Genomic DNA, 16872 nt, shown 5'->3' with positions numbered 1-16872 from the left:
TTTTACATTACGGCTAGCCGTTTTCAAAAACAGGGGTGTTTTGACATGCGGCGGTTTAACTATTAGCCGGATTGAATGCGGCTGAATGAGAATCCGCCGGAATGTATTCGGCGCCATACGTTCTTCAACACGACTAGCCGTAATGTAATACAGCGAGTCATTAGCCGCCGCTTTGACAGTTTTTAGGTCCCATTTTTAACACTCGTGGCGCTGCCTGACGTAACAACAACAAACTATGAAAAACGCTGGGGTGTCCATCAAATCTGGAGTTCGTCGAACTGTTTCTTTTCAAAAAACATTTCCTTCGCAACTTAACTAGATGGAGCCCGGCCTCGCGGGGTTCCCATTTCTGAGCGGTTTGCCCTTCGGGCTTCTGTAGCTATCTAACGAACCTAACCTACCTACCTATTGATTTAGTGAGATGTCCGTGAAAACATTACACTTTAGGGAAAAAAGCGTAGGTAGGTAAGTAGGTTAGGTTCGTTAGGTTAGGTAGCTTCAGATGCCCGAAGGGCAAACCGCCCAGAAATAGGAGCCCCGCATTTGCGGGGCTCCGTCTATTTAAGTTGTGAAGGAAATGTTTTGGAAAAGAAACATGTAGTGCGGTGGGACCATAGTAAAAATAAATTAAATTGCAAACATTGTCAAACTCCGGTTACGTAGGCGACCGAAAGAACTGGTCACTCTACAATCTAAATAGTACTTAGATACGATGCGGCTACACGTAGGCCGCCTTATTGAAGAACGTATCGCAATGACAATCCGGCTAATCGTCGAACCGCCGCATTTCAAAACGCTCCTGTTTTGGAAAACGGCTAGCCGTAATGTAATACGGCGGATTATACGATCGGACTACGATATATTCACTGCGGAGGTCAATTTACTCGATGTTCTGTTCTGTGATGCCGATGAACTGATCAGTCATGTTATAATTCGACACGTCTTGATGAGCACTTGGGAGAGCAGTACGATAGAGCTGATGCTTAACCCTGGCTGTACCTAGCGGAACTCAGGTTTGGTGCAACATAGACACACACTGGGTTGGACATCCGACTCGTCATGATGATAACTTGGTAGAGCAGTACCCAAGATAGCTGATGCTGAACCCTGGCAGTACCTAGTGGAGCTCGGGTTTAATACAACATATGCACACGCTGTTTTGGTCATCCGACTCGTCTTGATGAGCACTTAGAAACCCAAGATAGAGCTGATGCTGAACCCTGGCTGTACCTAGTGGAACTCAGGTTTGGTGCAACATAGGCAAACGCTGTTTTAGTCATCCGACACCTCTTGATGGGCATTTGGGAGAGCAGTACCCAAGATAGAGCTGATGAGCTGATGCTAAATCCTGGCTGTACCTACTGGAACTCAGGTTTGGTGCAACATAGATACACGCTGTTTTGGACTTCCGACTCGTCAGAATGAGCACTTGGGAGAGCAATACCCAAGATAGAGCTGATGCTGAACCCTGGCAGTACCTATTGGAAGTCAGGTTTGGTGCAACATAGGCAAACGCTGTTTTGGTCATCCGACTCGATTTTTTAAGCACTTGGGAGATACCCAAAATAGAGCTGTAGCTGAACCCTGGCAGTATTTAGTGGAACTCAGGTTTGCAATATAGGCACACGATGTTTTGGACATCCGACTCGTCTTGATGAGCACTTAGGAGAGTAGTACCCAAGATAGAGCTGATGCTGACGAACCCTGGCAGTACCTAGTGGAACTCGGGTTTGGTGCAACATAAACACACGCTGTTTTGGACATCCGACTCGTCATGATGATCACTTGGTAGAGTAGTACCCAAGGTAGCTGATGCTGAACTCTGGCAGTAGGTACCTAATAGAGCTCGGGTTTTATACAATATAGGCTCACTCTGTTTTGGTCATCCGACTCGTCTTTTTGAGCACTTAGGAGATACTCACGATATAGCTGTAGCTGAACCTTGGCAGTACTTATTTAATGGAACTCACGTTTGTTGCAACATAGGCACACGCTGTTTTGGTCATCTCACTCGTCTTGATGAGCACTTAAGAGAGCAAATTATACATAGTTTATGTGCGGAGCAGCATGATTACCGCCAGTAGGTGTCCAGACGGGATAGTTTTACGCTCAATTGTGTGGTGTGGACGCATAAATAAATTCAAGGACATTGGCTCACTGACCCAACATTGCCAGAAAAGAAAAGCCAGTTGGCTTTCTTACAAGAAGTACTGGGCGACCGTGTAGGATGTAATAAGGGCTTATGAAATTGTATATTACGTGTGGATGATATTGGCAATTTGATTTTGTCGTCTGGACACGTTTTTAATGGACAAAGTAAAAGTTGTATCAGACAGGCGTACCGGACAGCGACCGAGGGCCAATTAGTAGGTATATTTCTTTCTTGCTCTCACTTATAGCTGCGTCCTTAACGGACTTATTACGTACCCACTCGATTGAACATGGAACAAGCCTCGGACTGGATCAAAGTCGCGGTACGGTACGTTTAGGTAGAAAAACTCCGCGAGCCCTTACAAAGCTCTGCTTTTTGCTAGTAGGATATTATGCTCATGAGACAGTTTTCCGTAACGGTGCATAACATCACCGTTTTGAGGTAATGATAACATCTGTGTAATTTATAATGTCATGTTTTTGTCTCGGAGCTGGCAACACCGGCAATTTTATTATTAAAGTCCGTCAACCAAATCTTGTCAGTAGTAAAAGGCGGCAAATTTGAAAAATCGCGGGTTAGCAACACTGTGTTCAAATAATTCCAAAACGCGTGTCATCTGTGTTTTATCTGTGGAATGTGAATCGTGAATGACAGCCGTCACCTTATTTGTTTTCATTCGGAATCGTTTCTGTTTCAAGAGATATTTCTGCTGTCACCATTAAATACCAATACATTAAATAAGAATAAGCATAGCTAAGGGACCTACAATGTACAATCATGTTCGTTGTTGGTAAACATTACTAAAAATTGAGGTTACCTATGAGAAGTACTGGAAGAACTCTTTCGAACTTTTAAGATTATGTTCAGTTTTTTTGTTTTAGGGTTAAAAGGCATAAATAAAATTAAAACGTATGTCTAAATCTATCCAACAAGACCATAAATTGTGTCCTGGAAACCGTCCATAGGCCCACATGTCTAATATTTTCAGCAATCAGTTGTGACTATTTACAAAGGTAAACCTTTTAAACAGTATTAAGAGCCTTGATTATATCGCCGTTCTTTCGAAATATCTACCTAATCCATACATGTTTGTTGCAGGATTAAATCTTGCCCAATATAAGGCGTTCGTAGTAGGTAGTATCTCTTCAGACAATACTTACCTATGGCGGTTTATGTACGTGTACAACGCAACCAAGTCGAAAAGTGACCCTTATGTTATTTACCTTTAAATTAAATAAACACCCAAATATCAGTTGTTTTATTTTTAATATGTATATTGTAAAATATATACCACTCAAAAAATTACAAAGGTATGTCATATTCATCCAGAACAGTACACTAATTTACATTAACAAGTGGCATATTATAGATCCTAGATAGGGAACAAAGAGAATATAAGCACTACGATAGGGAGTTGTTTTTGATATCTTCAAATTTGTTGATCATTTTGATTTACATTGTTTTAACATCGCTTTTAAATTGTCCGTCCATGTTTCAATTCTTTTCAATAAACCGCGAGTGACAATTTGAATTGACGTACGCAGGGCGCGCTCAGCGGAAAAAAAAAATCTTTTGGTTCGATGTACATTGCTGCTTTTCTTAGCGCAATACTGCTCTTTGAGTGTTGCCCTACTTTAGTTTGCTTTACATTGCTACTGACAAGATTTGGTTGACGGACTATATACTGGTTATGTTATGGTCAGAAGAAAATAATGCAATGTGACTTCGTGGGTTATTTTATCAAACTTTTTAGTAGTACCTATTTGTAATGTCAGATTCCCGGATAAGTACGTGTTTCTTTTAAATTAGGTCCATACGGAAGATTCTTTTATACCATTAACAATATTAAGGCTACAGCCCGCCTGATAATAAGTATGTAGATTCACTAAAGTCAGACATCTAAGTACAGTTCTGTTACTCACAGAAGATAGCTAGGACTCGGACGTAGACTTCAACCTAGAGATAATAATATATAATAATTCAGCCCACTGCTGCCCGGATATCATGGTCGCATTTTTATCACCTGTCATGTCATTGCGTCACTTTCACACATTCATATTTGTTTGAACGTGACAGGCATGGTGACAGATGATAAAAAGGCGACCATCTTAGGCCTACTGGACACATTGCGGGCTCAGGGCTTAGTTCCGCTAATCCGCTATAGTTCCAACGCCGGCAAAATGCAGTTTGGGGACTTCACATATTATTAGGTACACATTTGAATTTCTTCGCGGATTATAAACTATCGCACGTCATCCAATATTTCAAAAATAAATGCTCACGCTAGAGCACTTTAAAGCAACAAATTGTTGTAAAATTAACACGCACCTTTAACCTTTGGTAAGTTGTATATAATCAGGGTCGTCGCGGCATTACTTTAATGACTGGATGGAAACCGAATCGCGTTAGAAAATTGGTCATTATTACCTCGGTGTGTTGAATTAGAAGCCAATGAACTCTGCCCGGCTCGATATTATTTAGTTGGTTCGATATTAGCAGTTAACTAAATTAGCTAGATCTTTTATTTTATGTTTTGTACTTAATGTTTTGTTATTTATACATCCATGTATGTCATTAAAAAAAGTAGTAAGTACTAGGCACGAGTATCCAATATCGATCCCCAAGGCCTACGCTTTATACGTTCAAAATTTAATTCAAATCTCACAAGAAAGAAAACACAGGGTTTACTTTCGCATGAACAAAGATTAGATGGCCTTATTCATGAACTAGAATATCCACATAACTTCAAAGGACAGCTCTGCTCCGATTTCTAATAAGCGCGTAGAAAGAATTACCTGCGCAAACGCAATAATTTCAGGCACACGTATTATAGTCACAGCAACTCTTAACTGAGCTAGATGGTCCTTATATCCTCGCAATAAGGTTTAAAAATTGTCAGTTGAATGTAGACGGTGCTACGGCGACCTGTGGTTAGCCCGAGACTTGTTCCCACATCACATGATATTTTTTTGAGTCTAATTGGTCTCTCTACATGTTTTTGCGTTGGTTTACTGTAATATATTTTTTGTATGATTGTATACTTTACATTTGCGTATGGGTTATTATCCTGCAGTTATTAATTAGGTATACTGTATACCTATCATTGAGAGAAACTATTTTTTGATTACTTGAACTGGTTTGGTTTAATTTTAATTATTGCTTCTTAGCAACTCTTGTTTTGTTTTCTTTCAAAGCTTATTCATACCGACACATAGATATTTAAGAAAACTCGATGTATTTACCACGATAAATTTACTTGCCCTATTACTTTTCGTTTTTATCATTAAAACCGAGATATATTTCTACTATGGCAAGAATTAAGTCGAAGTAAGCGAACTTGGCAAGGTGCGCAGTCGGTGGAGGGGGAAGTGGCGCTGATCGTCACAAACACAGGTAATCTTATGGAATGTCTGACATTAGTACTAGCGGCAGCCGCTTGAACTAATTTTACTCCATAAGATTGAACGTAGAAAGTCTGCCAAAATGAGGGCAGCACCAGTCGTGCACCTAGCGAATACCTATGAAGGAAACCTTTGAAGGCCGCCCGTGCCCCATAACCTACTATCCCTAATTACGTTTATCTGAAACTCATCGAATCAATCGTATTGGGTCACAGATCATACCGCCATATTAAACACTTGCATTGTCATTCTCCTAATCTAGAGCACATAGGAATATAAACTCTACTGTGTCTTTAATACCGTTCAAATTTCACACAACTTTAAAACAGATATGGGCATGGATATGGGGCTCAATGGTCAGTATTAAATGCTTTCACATTCATGACATGACTTAGTTTTGTTTCTATGGCGTGTTATTGAGTCTTTATAGCGTTTTATAAGTATTCACGGAGAACGCTCTTTTACCGGTACACTATACTTACTGACCTACACGAGCTATTGAATAGTCTTAACGGTTGATCATGGTTTTAATTTACTCTATAAAATGTTACGGTCCTATTTTAGTTCGAGCAGAAAATCACGCACTGACTTTAACATTAACAGCCAGTATTTACTTGGCGGTCGTATTAACGGAGCGAAGAAGGGATTACCTATATAATAACCAGTGATCGTTAATTGTCCAGCAATTTTGGTGCAGCATTGTTGGTTAAAACATCTGTATGCCCTACTCTAGGTGGAATAGATAATTAGAGTTAATAACAGTAATATTAACCTTAACCAATCCTCTCCCTAGAAAAAAATTGAAGAAAATCCTTTAGTTTTACTATGCTGCACCAAAATTGCTGGAAAATTAACGATCACTGATAATAGGTAACTACCAGTTCCTTTTGTTTGATTCCTTTCGTCTACGCTCGCTACGCCTCAGTGAAAAGATAGCCCCTGAATTTTTTTACCACCGCTTAGTACTTACCTGTCTTGACTTTCATTTTTGTCTTTTGCTTAATCACAACTACCAATTATTTATACGATAAGCGACATCTTTTATCTATACTACCTACTCTACTTAGGATCCAAACAAAATGGTCGTATTCGTCTTCAGACATTTTCATATTTTGAGCTTTTTTTTGTATAGTCGCCATCAGTTATATCGGAGCGGCTAAGGCGCTCACAAATATCTGAACACGCCTCTACTGTCAGGGCGTTAAGAGTTAAGAGTGCATGTCAGATATTGTGAACACCTTGGCCGCTCCGATATATCTGATGGCGACTGTACAACGCATGTTAAGCCGTTCTCTTCTCGAAGTGCGTCTACAAACAATGCTTCCGACGTTCTCGCACGACATCTAATTACTGTTAATGAATACGCAACAGATAACTGTTTATGTAATTAAGCTACGGGATAGCGAGGTTTCCGGTAAACTTTGAAATTATATGTGCGTTTGTTGAGATTAATTTTAAGTATGTATGATAAAAAAAAGTATACATATGTAACACTAAATTTCTGTACCCTGACAGGGTCTGTAATACTTGTAATATGAGAGCAATAAAGATGTTTGAGTATTTGAGAATGCAAAATGCTGCTGAAGAAATTGTAAAAAAATATCTATTAAATCATGTTATCCCTCGACACTATCTAGCTAGGAGCTCTTTTTCTAGAATATTTCAGGGTTATTTCCTAAGTGAAAAAACCTAATACGAGTATAAATAGGTGACTTTTATTGGTGTATCATGTCACGGTCCATTTAAATGCCAACCAAGAGAAACTTGAAACGTGGTGCGTTTAAGATGAATCGTTGTTTTCATCTTTATTGTAGTTAGAAGATAGAATAGAATAAAAGAATATACTCTTTATTGAATTATTGAAAAGAAACTGTTACCTAGAATTGAAGAAAAACACACTTTACTAAAGATAGAGCTAGACAACGCAGTTGATAATACTATTACTTATTCTGTGACGCAGTCTTATTGCTAACGCTGTCCCTCCCAGTCCTTCCAGACAACCTTTTAGGTAGGACACAATATCGAAAATCAAAATCATAATCAGAATACGAATGCTGGTGTTTTCATCCTCAGTTCATGACTGACAATCGAATTTAACTAAAGTTATTTTATTTAACTTAAGCTAATTTTACGGATTAACTCCCGTGTTTTTAGTCACTCGCGCGACATGTTTCGGAGAGCCTGGGTCTCCATTTAACTTACCATTCATATCAAACTATCATATACCGAACCCGTCACGGTCATCTGCACCGGCCTAAATCTAAGACAAAGCTATTTTAATTTCTACTAAACGTCTAATCGAAGTGGGCTATCTGCCGGCCACTTAACGGTTCGTTAAAGGTTTACCATAGACACGAGAGCGGAGGAAATGGCGCCTTTGTTTCTATGACCTGCGTTTTTAATTGTCTATGATCTTTTCAGTTTACCTAAAATCAAACAATGAATGCCTTTCATCTCAGGTGGTAATAATTATAATGAGTTTGTTGTATTTTATTTTGCAAATGAAGGGTCCACGGAAAGAACATGTCTAGTCACATTTTTCGGAAAATGAGATTTTTATCTCAAAATGAAGAGCTCTTAATAATGAACTATTAGTTATATCTTTTGCTACCACTGTATAATAAATGTAACACAACTTTATTTTTAGTTAAATAATACCTGGTCACGGAAACCGCGATTACTCAAAATGTCACTAGTGTGACTAGACATGTTCTTTCCGTGGACCCTTCAAATATGATCACCTAGCACTAATTCTGGTATAGGTAGGTACACCATTTTCATCCGTCCTCAGCAATGTCATCATTAATGTTAATGTCCTAGGTATGTATTATAATGTATTTCTATGAATGTTAAATATTACGACATTCCCTCACTTTGTTTTGTTCAAGGCTTTGCTTGCATATAGTTAGCCTATCCGGACCCCACATTAGGTACCTATCCTATAGGAACATATAAAAGTTGTTACAGGCATGTCCATAGAAATGGCAACGTTGGCAACAATGTATCTGAGAAGCGAAAGCAATTTGCGTTGATTTTTACCTTTATACCACCATTTATAAATCTAGTCTAGGTTTCAAATTACCCTAATATCCGTTTCGTACCGCGTTAACCGCAAAATCACTCTAAATGACTCGGCAATGCAACAATGGCGGCTTAGTTAGTTATTCTTTTTTTCGTTTTGTAGTTCTTTGACTTTACTACGTGTCCTTTGCATTTTTGTACGACCCGATGACAGCATAATTTTAACTAAAGATATCAAAAGTAAGAATCTTTTCGATTACCTATATAGCACGACTTTATTCTGTAGGGATAAAGAATTATATTGTATTGTAGGTATATTGTGCATAAATAAAATGTATGTAGGTTGTTGAATGTACTGTTTTCTGATTTTTGCCTCTTACGTATCCGTACCTAATGGTCAAAGGACAATATCCCACTCACGAGGGTACACGCCACGGAACCCACGGAGTTGGATGCCACCGTGACCAGTTGGCCTAAGTAGGTATTACGGAGTCAGCCGCGCATGCTGACGATACTGATTTTATCCCAGTCGTTACAAATAGGACCATATATATTATGTACCTAGATGACATGTATATTAATTCTATACTCATTTAGAATGGTCTGTACCATAGACCATAACCATCAGGCTTTTATTTTATTTTAAAAACACTATACTTCAACTAGCTAGCTTCTCGGCCGCATTATAGGTTGCCTAGCTAGCTGCCTCCTACTAAACGGTGTAGAAGTCTAGCTCCGCATCGGAGGTTGCCTGCCTCGTCTAGAAGTCTAGTAAAATATTATGCTAAATAACCAATTTTAAACTAACTCTATCTTGTCCACAGACCTCGCCATGTGGCGCGCCGTGCAGGTCGCGCACGTGCTCCTGGCGCTGACGTGCGCGCGCGCACAGAACCGCGTCGTGGACGTTAGCACGGCGTGTGACCGCGGCTCGTTCACCGTGTCGCTGGAAATGGCGCAGCCGTTCAAAGGCTTACTGTTTAGCAAGGACTTCTCGAGGGAGTGTAGGGTGCAAGGTGAGCATTTGTTGACCGTAGGACGACATGAAATTCACGAGACTACGAGACTCTAACGACGACGATTCGTCTGCGAGATTCTAAATACTCTTTAGCAAGAAATTCTCGAGAGAGTGGTGCAAGGTGCAGCAAAATTTTTGGGGCAAATGAGACCGTGTGTCGTTCAAATGCTCGTTGTTCATGTTAGCCAGTAAACTAGTCCAGTGGCCTGATGTCGGACGGAGTCCAGTAAACCATAATAACAAATGAGGTGTGATCCAACATGTGAAGTAATATTTCAAGAGGTTGATAGGCAATCCTATCGTATGAAATCTAGAAGGGCGTTATCTACTATTAGCTTTCACCGACCTCCATTAATAGCATTGCAATGACAGTCCAGTAAAAACTATACTAATTTTAGGGTGTCAAAATAGATGGAAATGAATGAATTGTTTCAATTGTTTGTACAAAATTCGTTTCCTGTTTTCAGGCAACCACAAAACGAAGGTGTCTTTGCATCTACCGACGAACGCATGCGGCGTAAGGAGTTCCACTCTGAACACGACCAGCGACGACCAGCTGTACTATACCGTGGAGCTGGTCGTGCAGATGGATCGCATGTTACAGCAGTCCACTGATCAGGAGCTTGTGGTCAGGTTAGTCACAAGCATGACATAACAATCCAATGATAAAATAAATAAATAAATATTATAGGACATTCTTACACAGATTGACTAAGTCCCACAGTAAGCTCAAGAAGGCTTATTGTGTTGTGGGTGCTCAGACAATACAAATACATAAATACATAGAAAACGCCCAAGACTCAGGAACAAATATCTGTGCTCATCACACAAATAAATGCCCTTACCGGGATTCGAACCCATGATCGTGGCTTCACAGGCAGGGTCACTACCCACTAGGCCAGACCAAGTCGTCCAAATGATCAGTTAAACTTAAAACACCATGAAAACAGCGATGACTAGTTTTTGCGTCTTTGAAGTGTTCGTGCAGATGAAAAGCATGCTCTAGCCCATCGACCAACTTGTGGTCAGGTGAAGAGACTAAACGCGACCAGTGACGACCAACTGTACTATATTGTGGAGCTGGCCGTGCGATGGACCGCATCTTACAGCAGCCCACCGACCAGGAGCAAAGGAAACTGCATGCAATAGCAATCCAACTATTAGCTTGTGTTAGTAGTAGGGCTTGCAATTCGAATATTCGAATATTCGAATTTGTCGAATATTCGACCTGTTTTGATATTCGAATATTCGGCCGCTCAGGTTTCGAATATTCGAATATTTTTTATTACTATAAAAAATCTATGTCATCCGCTGTAGTTACAGTTTCTGTGTGTTTTACGGGTATTTACAGTGAATGAGGAACGGTAGGTACCCAAATACGAAGGAAATAATATTTTTACTGTATTCCTCTCGATAGACTTCGTGAATACAGTGAAACCTAACTCAATTTAAAAGAAACGAAATCAAAAAGTATGTTATTTTTACGGTGCGTAAGTTTTAAGTTAAAGGGTCATTCTGTTTATTCAGTACAAGCGTACGTTAAGCGAATTTTTGAAGTCTAAACCTTGCCACTTATCGCAATTCTCAAATTTAATCATACCAAACCTGCCCAACTTGGTAATCTAATCATGCACCTTTAGCTGACGAATAATCCACCCAGTACTCAACTAACTTTTTCCCTTAAATATTCCAATATTATATAATTAGCCGACCATTAGGAATAATAACTTGCCAAAACAAATAAAGTCAATAAAGATTCAAAATACAATGAAATTAAAGGCATTTTTACAGGCCTCTGAGTGATTACAAGTTAATTTAAATCGGAAAATGATTACCTACTAAAAAATATATCTTACATACCTAGGTGTTTGGATGGTTAAAGTTATATTATTTCACGCAACGACGCATTTATAATAAGTTTTATCTAGAAATATTAAATACGTCTAATTTTGGCGTTTTACTTGTTTTTTATAAATGTGGGATGATAAAATCTAGTCAATTAAGTGGATTTCTGCCAAATATCCTCAGTTTTAGCAATATGTGAAAAAAGCTTTTGAATAAAACGATAATAAACCGATTTCTCGTTCCTTTTCTTATTTTTTATAATATTCGAATAATTATTCGAATATTCGAATACGTCGTCAGAAAAAGTCGAATATTCGAATATCTGAAAGTTTCGAATATTTGTAAGCCCTAGTTAGTAGTTTGATAGTTAGATCAGAGAGTACATTCTGAACACGACGATACCTTTGAAGTAATTGCCCAGATAAAAAGCATACTCTTCGGTAGACAAGAAGAATAATCACTGGCAATCAGTATTTATCAACAATTTCGACAGAGTTAGACATACTGTAACGACGCTTAACAGTTTTTTTTGTTATAATTTACAGGTGTAAACTCCAACCGCGTGCGGTTCGTATCAACAGTTCAGCTCTCGAGGGAGTGATCAACTCTAAACTACGAGAAATGATCGGGCAGGAAGCTAAAAAGACGAGGTATAAACAGATTATATGTATAACCAGATTACTTATGTTAATGAACTATTATTTGAAGTCTCTCTCGTACCAGGTAACTAACCGTTTCGGGAAATGCTTTTGTCAAGTTACCTATCTCTCTGACTGATGTTCCCTGTAGGTAGGTAATTCTAGTGTTCCTTTCAGTAATTATCTGCGTCAGCGAAAGTTTCTATCTTTAGATATAAATCTAAATGGGAGTATGGATAACCATACTCCCATCTGTTCTTCTAGTTTATTCATGATTGTTACCTACAATGTTTAAAGTAGGTATATATAACACCTATGTCAGGTTTATAAGGATCTAAAACAAACCTATAAATAAGACCTCGACAAAGGAATACCTAAGTATCGAGCACAGCAGTTAGAACTGGGAAATCCACTGACCCATAATGTTGTGCTATAAATAGGACCTCAAATTCAATCTCGTATTTCAGAACCGGCCGCAACCGCCAAGGCTGGGTGAATCCAGCAGAGATGGAGCAGCGTGAATGGCTGCTGGAATCAGCACGGGCGTGGATGGAGCTGGTCCCAGCTTCGCCCAGCAGCGAGCCCGCCACGGTCGAGGTGGGGCAGCCGACGAAGCTGCTGATCCAGTGCACGCTGCCTGGTAAGTTTAGTTGAACGGCCGAGCTGCTGGAGTCAGCTGGATGGAGCTGGTCCCAACTTCACCAACTTAGTTAATCCGCCACGGTCGAGATGGGGCAGCCGACGAAGCTGCTGATCCAGTGCACGCTGCCTGGTAAGTTTAGTTGAACGGCCGAGCTGCTGCAGTCAGCTGGATAGAGCTGGTCCCAACTTCGCCAACTAGTGAATCCGCCACGGTCGAGATGGGGCAGCCGACGAAGCTGCTGATCCAGTGCACGCTGCCTTGTAAGTTTAGTTGAACGGCCGAGCTGCCGGAGTCAGCTGGATGGAGCTGGTCCCAGCTTCGCCAACTAGTGAATCCGCCACGGTCGAGATGGGGCAGCCGACGAAGCTGCTGATCCAGTGCACGCTGCCTTGTAAGTTTAGTTGAACGGCCGAGCTGCCGGAGTCAGCTGGATGGAGCTGGTCCCAGCTTCGCCAACTAGTGAATCCGCCACGGTCGAGATGGGGCAGCCGACGAAGCTGCTGATCCAGTGCACGCTGCCTTGTAAGTTTAGTTGAACGGCCGAGCTGCCGGAGTCAGCTGGATGGAGCTGGTCCCAACTTCACCAACTTAGTTAATCCGCCACGGTCGAGATGGGGCAGCCGACGAAGCTGCTGATCCAGTGCACGCTGCCTTGTAAGTTTAGTTGAACGGCCGAGCTGCCGGAGTCAGCTGGATGGAGCTGGTCCCAGCTTCGCCAACTAGTGAATCCACCACGGTCGAGATGGGGCAGCCGACGAAGCTGCTGATCCAGTGCACGCTGCCTTGTAAGTTTAGTTGAACGGCCGAGCTGCCGGAGTCAGCTGGATGGAGCTGGTCCCAACTTCACCAACTTAGTTAATCCGCCACGGTCGAGATGGGGCAGCCGACGAAGCTGCTGATCCAGTGCACGCTGCCTGGTAAGTTTAGTGAACAGCCGAGCTGCTGGAGTCAGCTGGATGGAGCTGGTTCCAGCTTCGCCAACTAATGAATCCGCCACGGTCGAGTTGGGGCAGTTGACGAAGCTATTTAAAGACGCCCCTCAAGTCTCTACACTACATATTTATTCTCGAGAAGCTGCAAAGAAACAAGTCGGTGCATTACGAACAATGTTCCTTTAAAGATAGGTTAAATAAAACACTTCAGTAAGAGCATTTCTCAAATAATTTGTACATTTCGATCACATCTTAGATTTGTATAAAAATTGCTATGCCGAAGTACATGAAGCTGAACAATTTCCACAATTTTTTGTTACCAAATGTGTAAGGAAATCTGGTAACAAAAAAGGAAGTTTCATACAAACTTTCTTGGACATTTTGGGAAATATGGTGGAAATTGTTCAGCTTCATGTACTTTACCAGCATACCAATTTTTATAGAAATCTAAGATGTGATCGAAATGTACAAATTATTTGAGAAATGCTCATAAAGTTGATTAACATCTTTCTAGAGCGTTGTCCCAACTTGTCATCATCGCTTCTTTCTAGTCGTCCGCTCATATACCGTGAGGATTGCGACGGTAATTCATGTTGGTCTCATCTCCATGCGAGCCGTTTCTTTGTTTGCCCAATGGATCACCTGGTAGAGCCAATTAGCGGCCTCTTGATTGTGTTGGTGGTTCTTTAGTAATTGTGTATTGATACCTTATCTTTATATTATTTTCCAGTTGGAGTCGGTCTCCGCATAACCAACTGCGTAGCTCACGACGGCCTCGGGGAGGCCTCGCAGAAACTCCTCGACGAGGCCGGCTGCCCCATCGACGAGTCCATCTTCTCGACCCCCTCCATCCACCGCCACAAGAAAGGGACGGAGATAGACTTGGCAGATCTCGAACCGGTAAGAATTGAAACTTTGAAACCGAATTGGCCATAAACACCACGATGGTCCTGGACAAGAAACTTATAAATCTAATAGAGAACCTTATACATCTATCTCTTCATAGGTAGGATAAAAAGCAGAAAGGGTATCTAGTTAAACTCGACGGTTTAAAAATAACGGATCTTGTTTGACTTGTCGCCATTAATGGGTCGGTTGGTCGGTTGTACCAACCGTCCATCACCATTAAAACTTTCGCAAATTGCCGTTGAGTCTGTGCGTTCAATTGTCTGTGTAGGTGATTTACTTAGGTACTATAAATTTGTGTTTGGTCGCAGGTGGACCCGCAGCGAAACCTGCACGAAAACTTCAATCTCAAACAAGCCAAAACGGACCCCGAGATATTCAAAAACATAATGACGTACCAACACGCCATCACCACATTTGCCGCCTTCAAGTTCCCTGATCGAGCGAAACTTCATCTAACTTGCGGCATAGAATTATGCAAAGGCACATGTCCACTGGTCGATTGTAAATCATTGCAAAGGCCTCAACAGACGAGAGAGGGGTTACTGAGAAAGGCGAGGTTGGATAAGGACGCTAAAGGAGTGGTCATTGATAGGTTAGAGGTGTATAATAGTATTGAGGTTTTGGCGCCTAACATTGAGTTGGAGGATGAGGCTTCAATAAGAGGTTAGTAAAATAATATTTAGACATCATAAACGTTTAGGTTAACACCTAAAATAGCGTTCCTCGGAAGATATCTAAGGATCGTCGAGTGAGAGGAAGCCCAATTTTATTGTAACTATTGGCGTTTTAAAAATATAGTTGGTCAAAACAATTTGTCAGTCAGTAAGAACCAGGAAAACTATACTCATCCTTTCTTTTGGGTGCTCCTTAGTACTAGTTCTAGTGTAAGACAAAGATAGTATGATTCTCTCTGTCTATGTTTGAAATGAGACAATCCTTTGACAAACTATACCTACTTATACATGCTTTGCTTACCTATATTTTTATTTCTCCGTATATTCTGGGATTAACCAAAATGACAATCGTGGATGGAAAACCCCAACCAAAATGGAAATAGGAACGTGACTTTTCGTATAGCATCTGTCAACCCGAATTTTTTTTCCGTTTGGTGTTTGTCTATGTACAGTCAGATGCAGAGAGAGGTGACGCCCCCTGCATAGACTGATTGTATGCAGGGGGGGGGGTCACCTCTCTCTACAGCTGACTGTACATCTTGCTACTGAAATGAATGATAAGTACACCCAATAGGTATACCTATTGGATGACATAATGATATGGAATTGTATTTTAATTTCAGGCTCACGAAGAATCGAAAGCGAAGAGGACGAGCTGATCCGAGGCTTCTCTCCGGGCGACAAGACCATCTGCCTCTCGCCCGGAAAAATGGCTCTTGCCTTCTGCGTCTTAGGGGTCATATTCCTGTGCGCGATCGCCGTAGCTTTCGTCTCGCTAATCAGAGCGAGAAGGCGTCTAGGCAGGGAGCCGCTGCATACATCCCTCTCTTTCTACACTGGTAGCAAGAGCATGTTCTCGTCTAGTGAGAGCTCCAGTTCTGGTTTAAGTGGCAGCAAGTTATTGCTCACGGATAGCCCGTATTTAGATCATCATTCGTCTTCGAGCAATAATTGGCCATATTCTAGAGCGTTTTAAGGTTCATTTTTGTGTGGAATATCGCCTTAATTTATCCAGCGGCACTATCATGGTCGCATGTTTATCACTTGTCATGTTATGCGTCACTGTCGCACTTACATACTTGTTAAAACGTGTCAGGCATGATGACAGATGATAAAAAACCGACCATCTTAGCCCCACTGTAGGGCTACGATATAACTACGATCTAACTTTATTGAATGTGAAGACAAAATTTAAATTACAAAAAGAAAGATTGTGTAACGAAGATGATTTTTTATTGGTTATGGTTATCCCAAAAACCATTACCAATAAAAAATAAAGACTGCTAATAGGACGATTTACAACATTAATAAACTGAAACTTGGTATAGATCACCAGTTTTTATCATGCACGTTCTACCTAATAAAAGATATATGTCAGATCTCGGATAGGTATCTCTCTATGCCTTTAAAAGGTGTTCTATCTGTAAAATCTGTTTTTCCAAAGACTTGTCACTATCCCAGGTATTTTGAAAAAAATAATGGTTAGCCGAAATATAGCTGAAGAAAACAATACATATGTAAATAATTTATAAGCATATTTTCATAGAATTTATAAACGACTACGATGAATGTACTTTTTTTATGTGGTGCCACTGACCATCCAGCCTCTAGACTCAACTTAGGCCAATTCTTTCATGAA

The 16872-nt window shown here is 40.6% G+C and overlaps 1 protein-coding gene across 1 annotated transcript in view; it reads left to right on the top strand.

The window, feature by feature from the left end:
* LOC134653416 (uncharacterized) overlaps positions 1-16217 on the top strand; it is a 58179-nt gene extending 41962 nt beyond the window's left edge. The window contains exons 2-8 of the mRNA XM_063508777.1: positions 9399-9590; positions 10060-10225; positions 11983-12087; positions 12543-12715; positions 14381-14550; positions 14868-15222; positions 15857-16217. Of these exons, the coding sequence (XP_063364847.1) occupies positions 9407-9590; positions 10060-10225; positions 11983-12087; positions 12543-12715; positions 14381-14550; positions 14868-15222; positions 15857-16209 (1506 nt within the window). The 5' untranslated portion in view covers positions 9399-9406 and the 3' untranslated portion in view covers positions 16210-16217. The remainder of the gene's footprint in view (positions 1-9398; positions 9591-10059; positions 10226-11982; positions 12088-12542; positions 12716-14380; positions 14551-14867; positions 15223-15856) is intronic.
* Positions 16218-16872: the final 655 nt, after the last annotated feature.

The sequence above is a fragment of the Cydia amplana genome, chromosome 13 (genome assembly GCF_948474715.1).
Source record: "Cydia amplana chromosome 13, ilCydAmpl1.1, whole genome shotgun sequence".
NCBI classification, from domain to species: domain Eukaryota; kingdom Metazoa; phylum Arthropoda; class Insecta; order Lepidoptera; family Tortricidae; genus Cydia; species Cydia amplana.
This window is presented reverse-complemented; position numbering and strand designations above follow the sequence as displayed.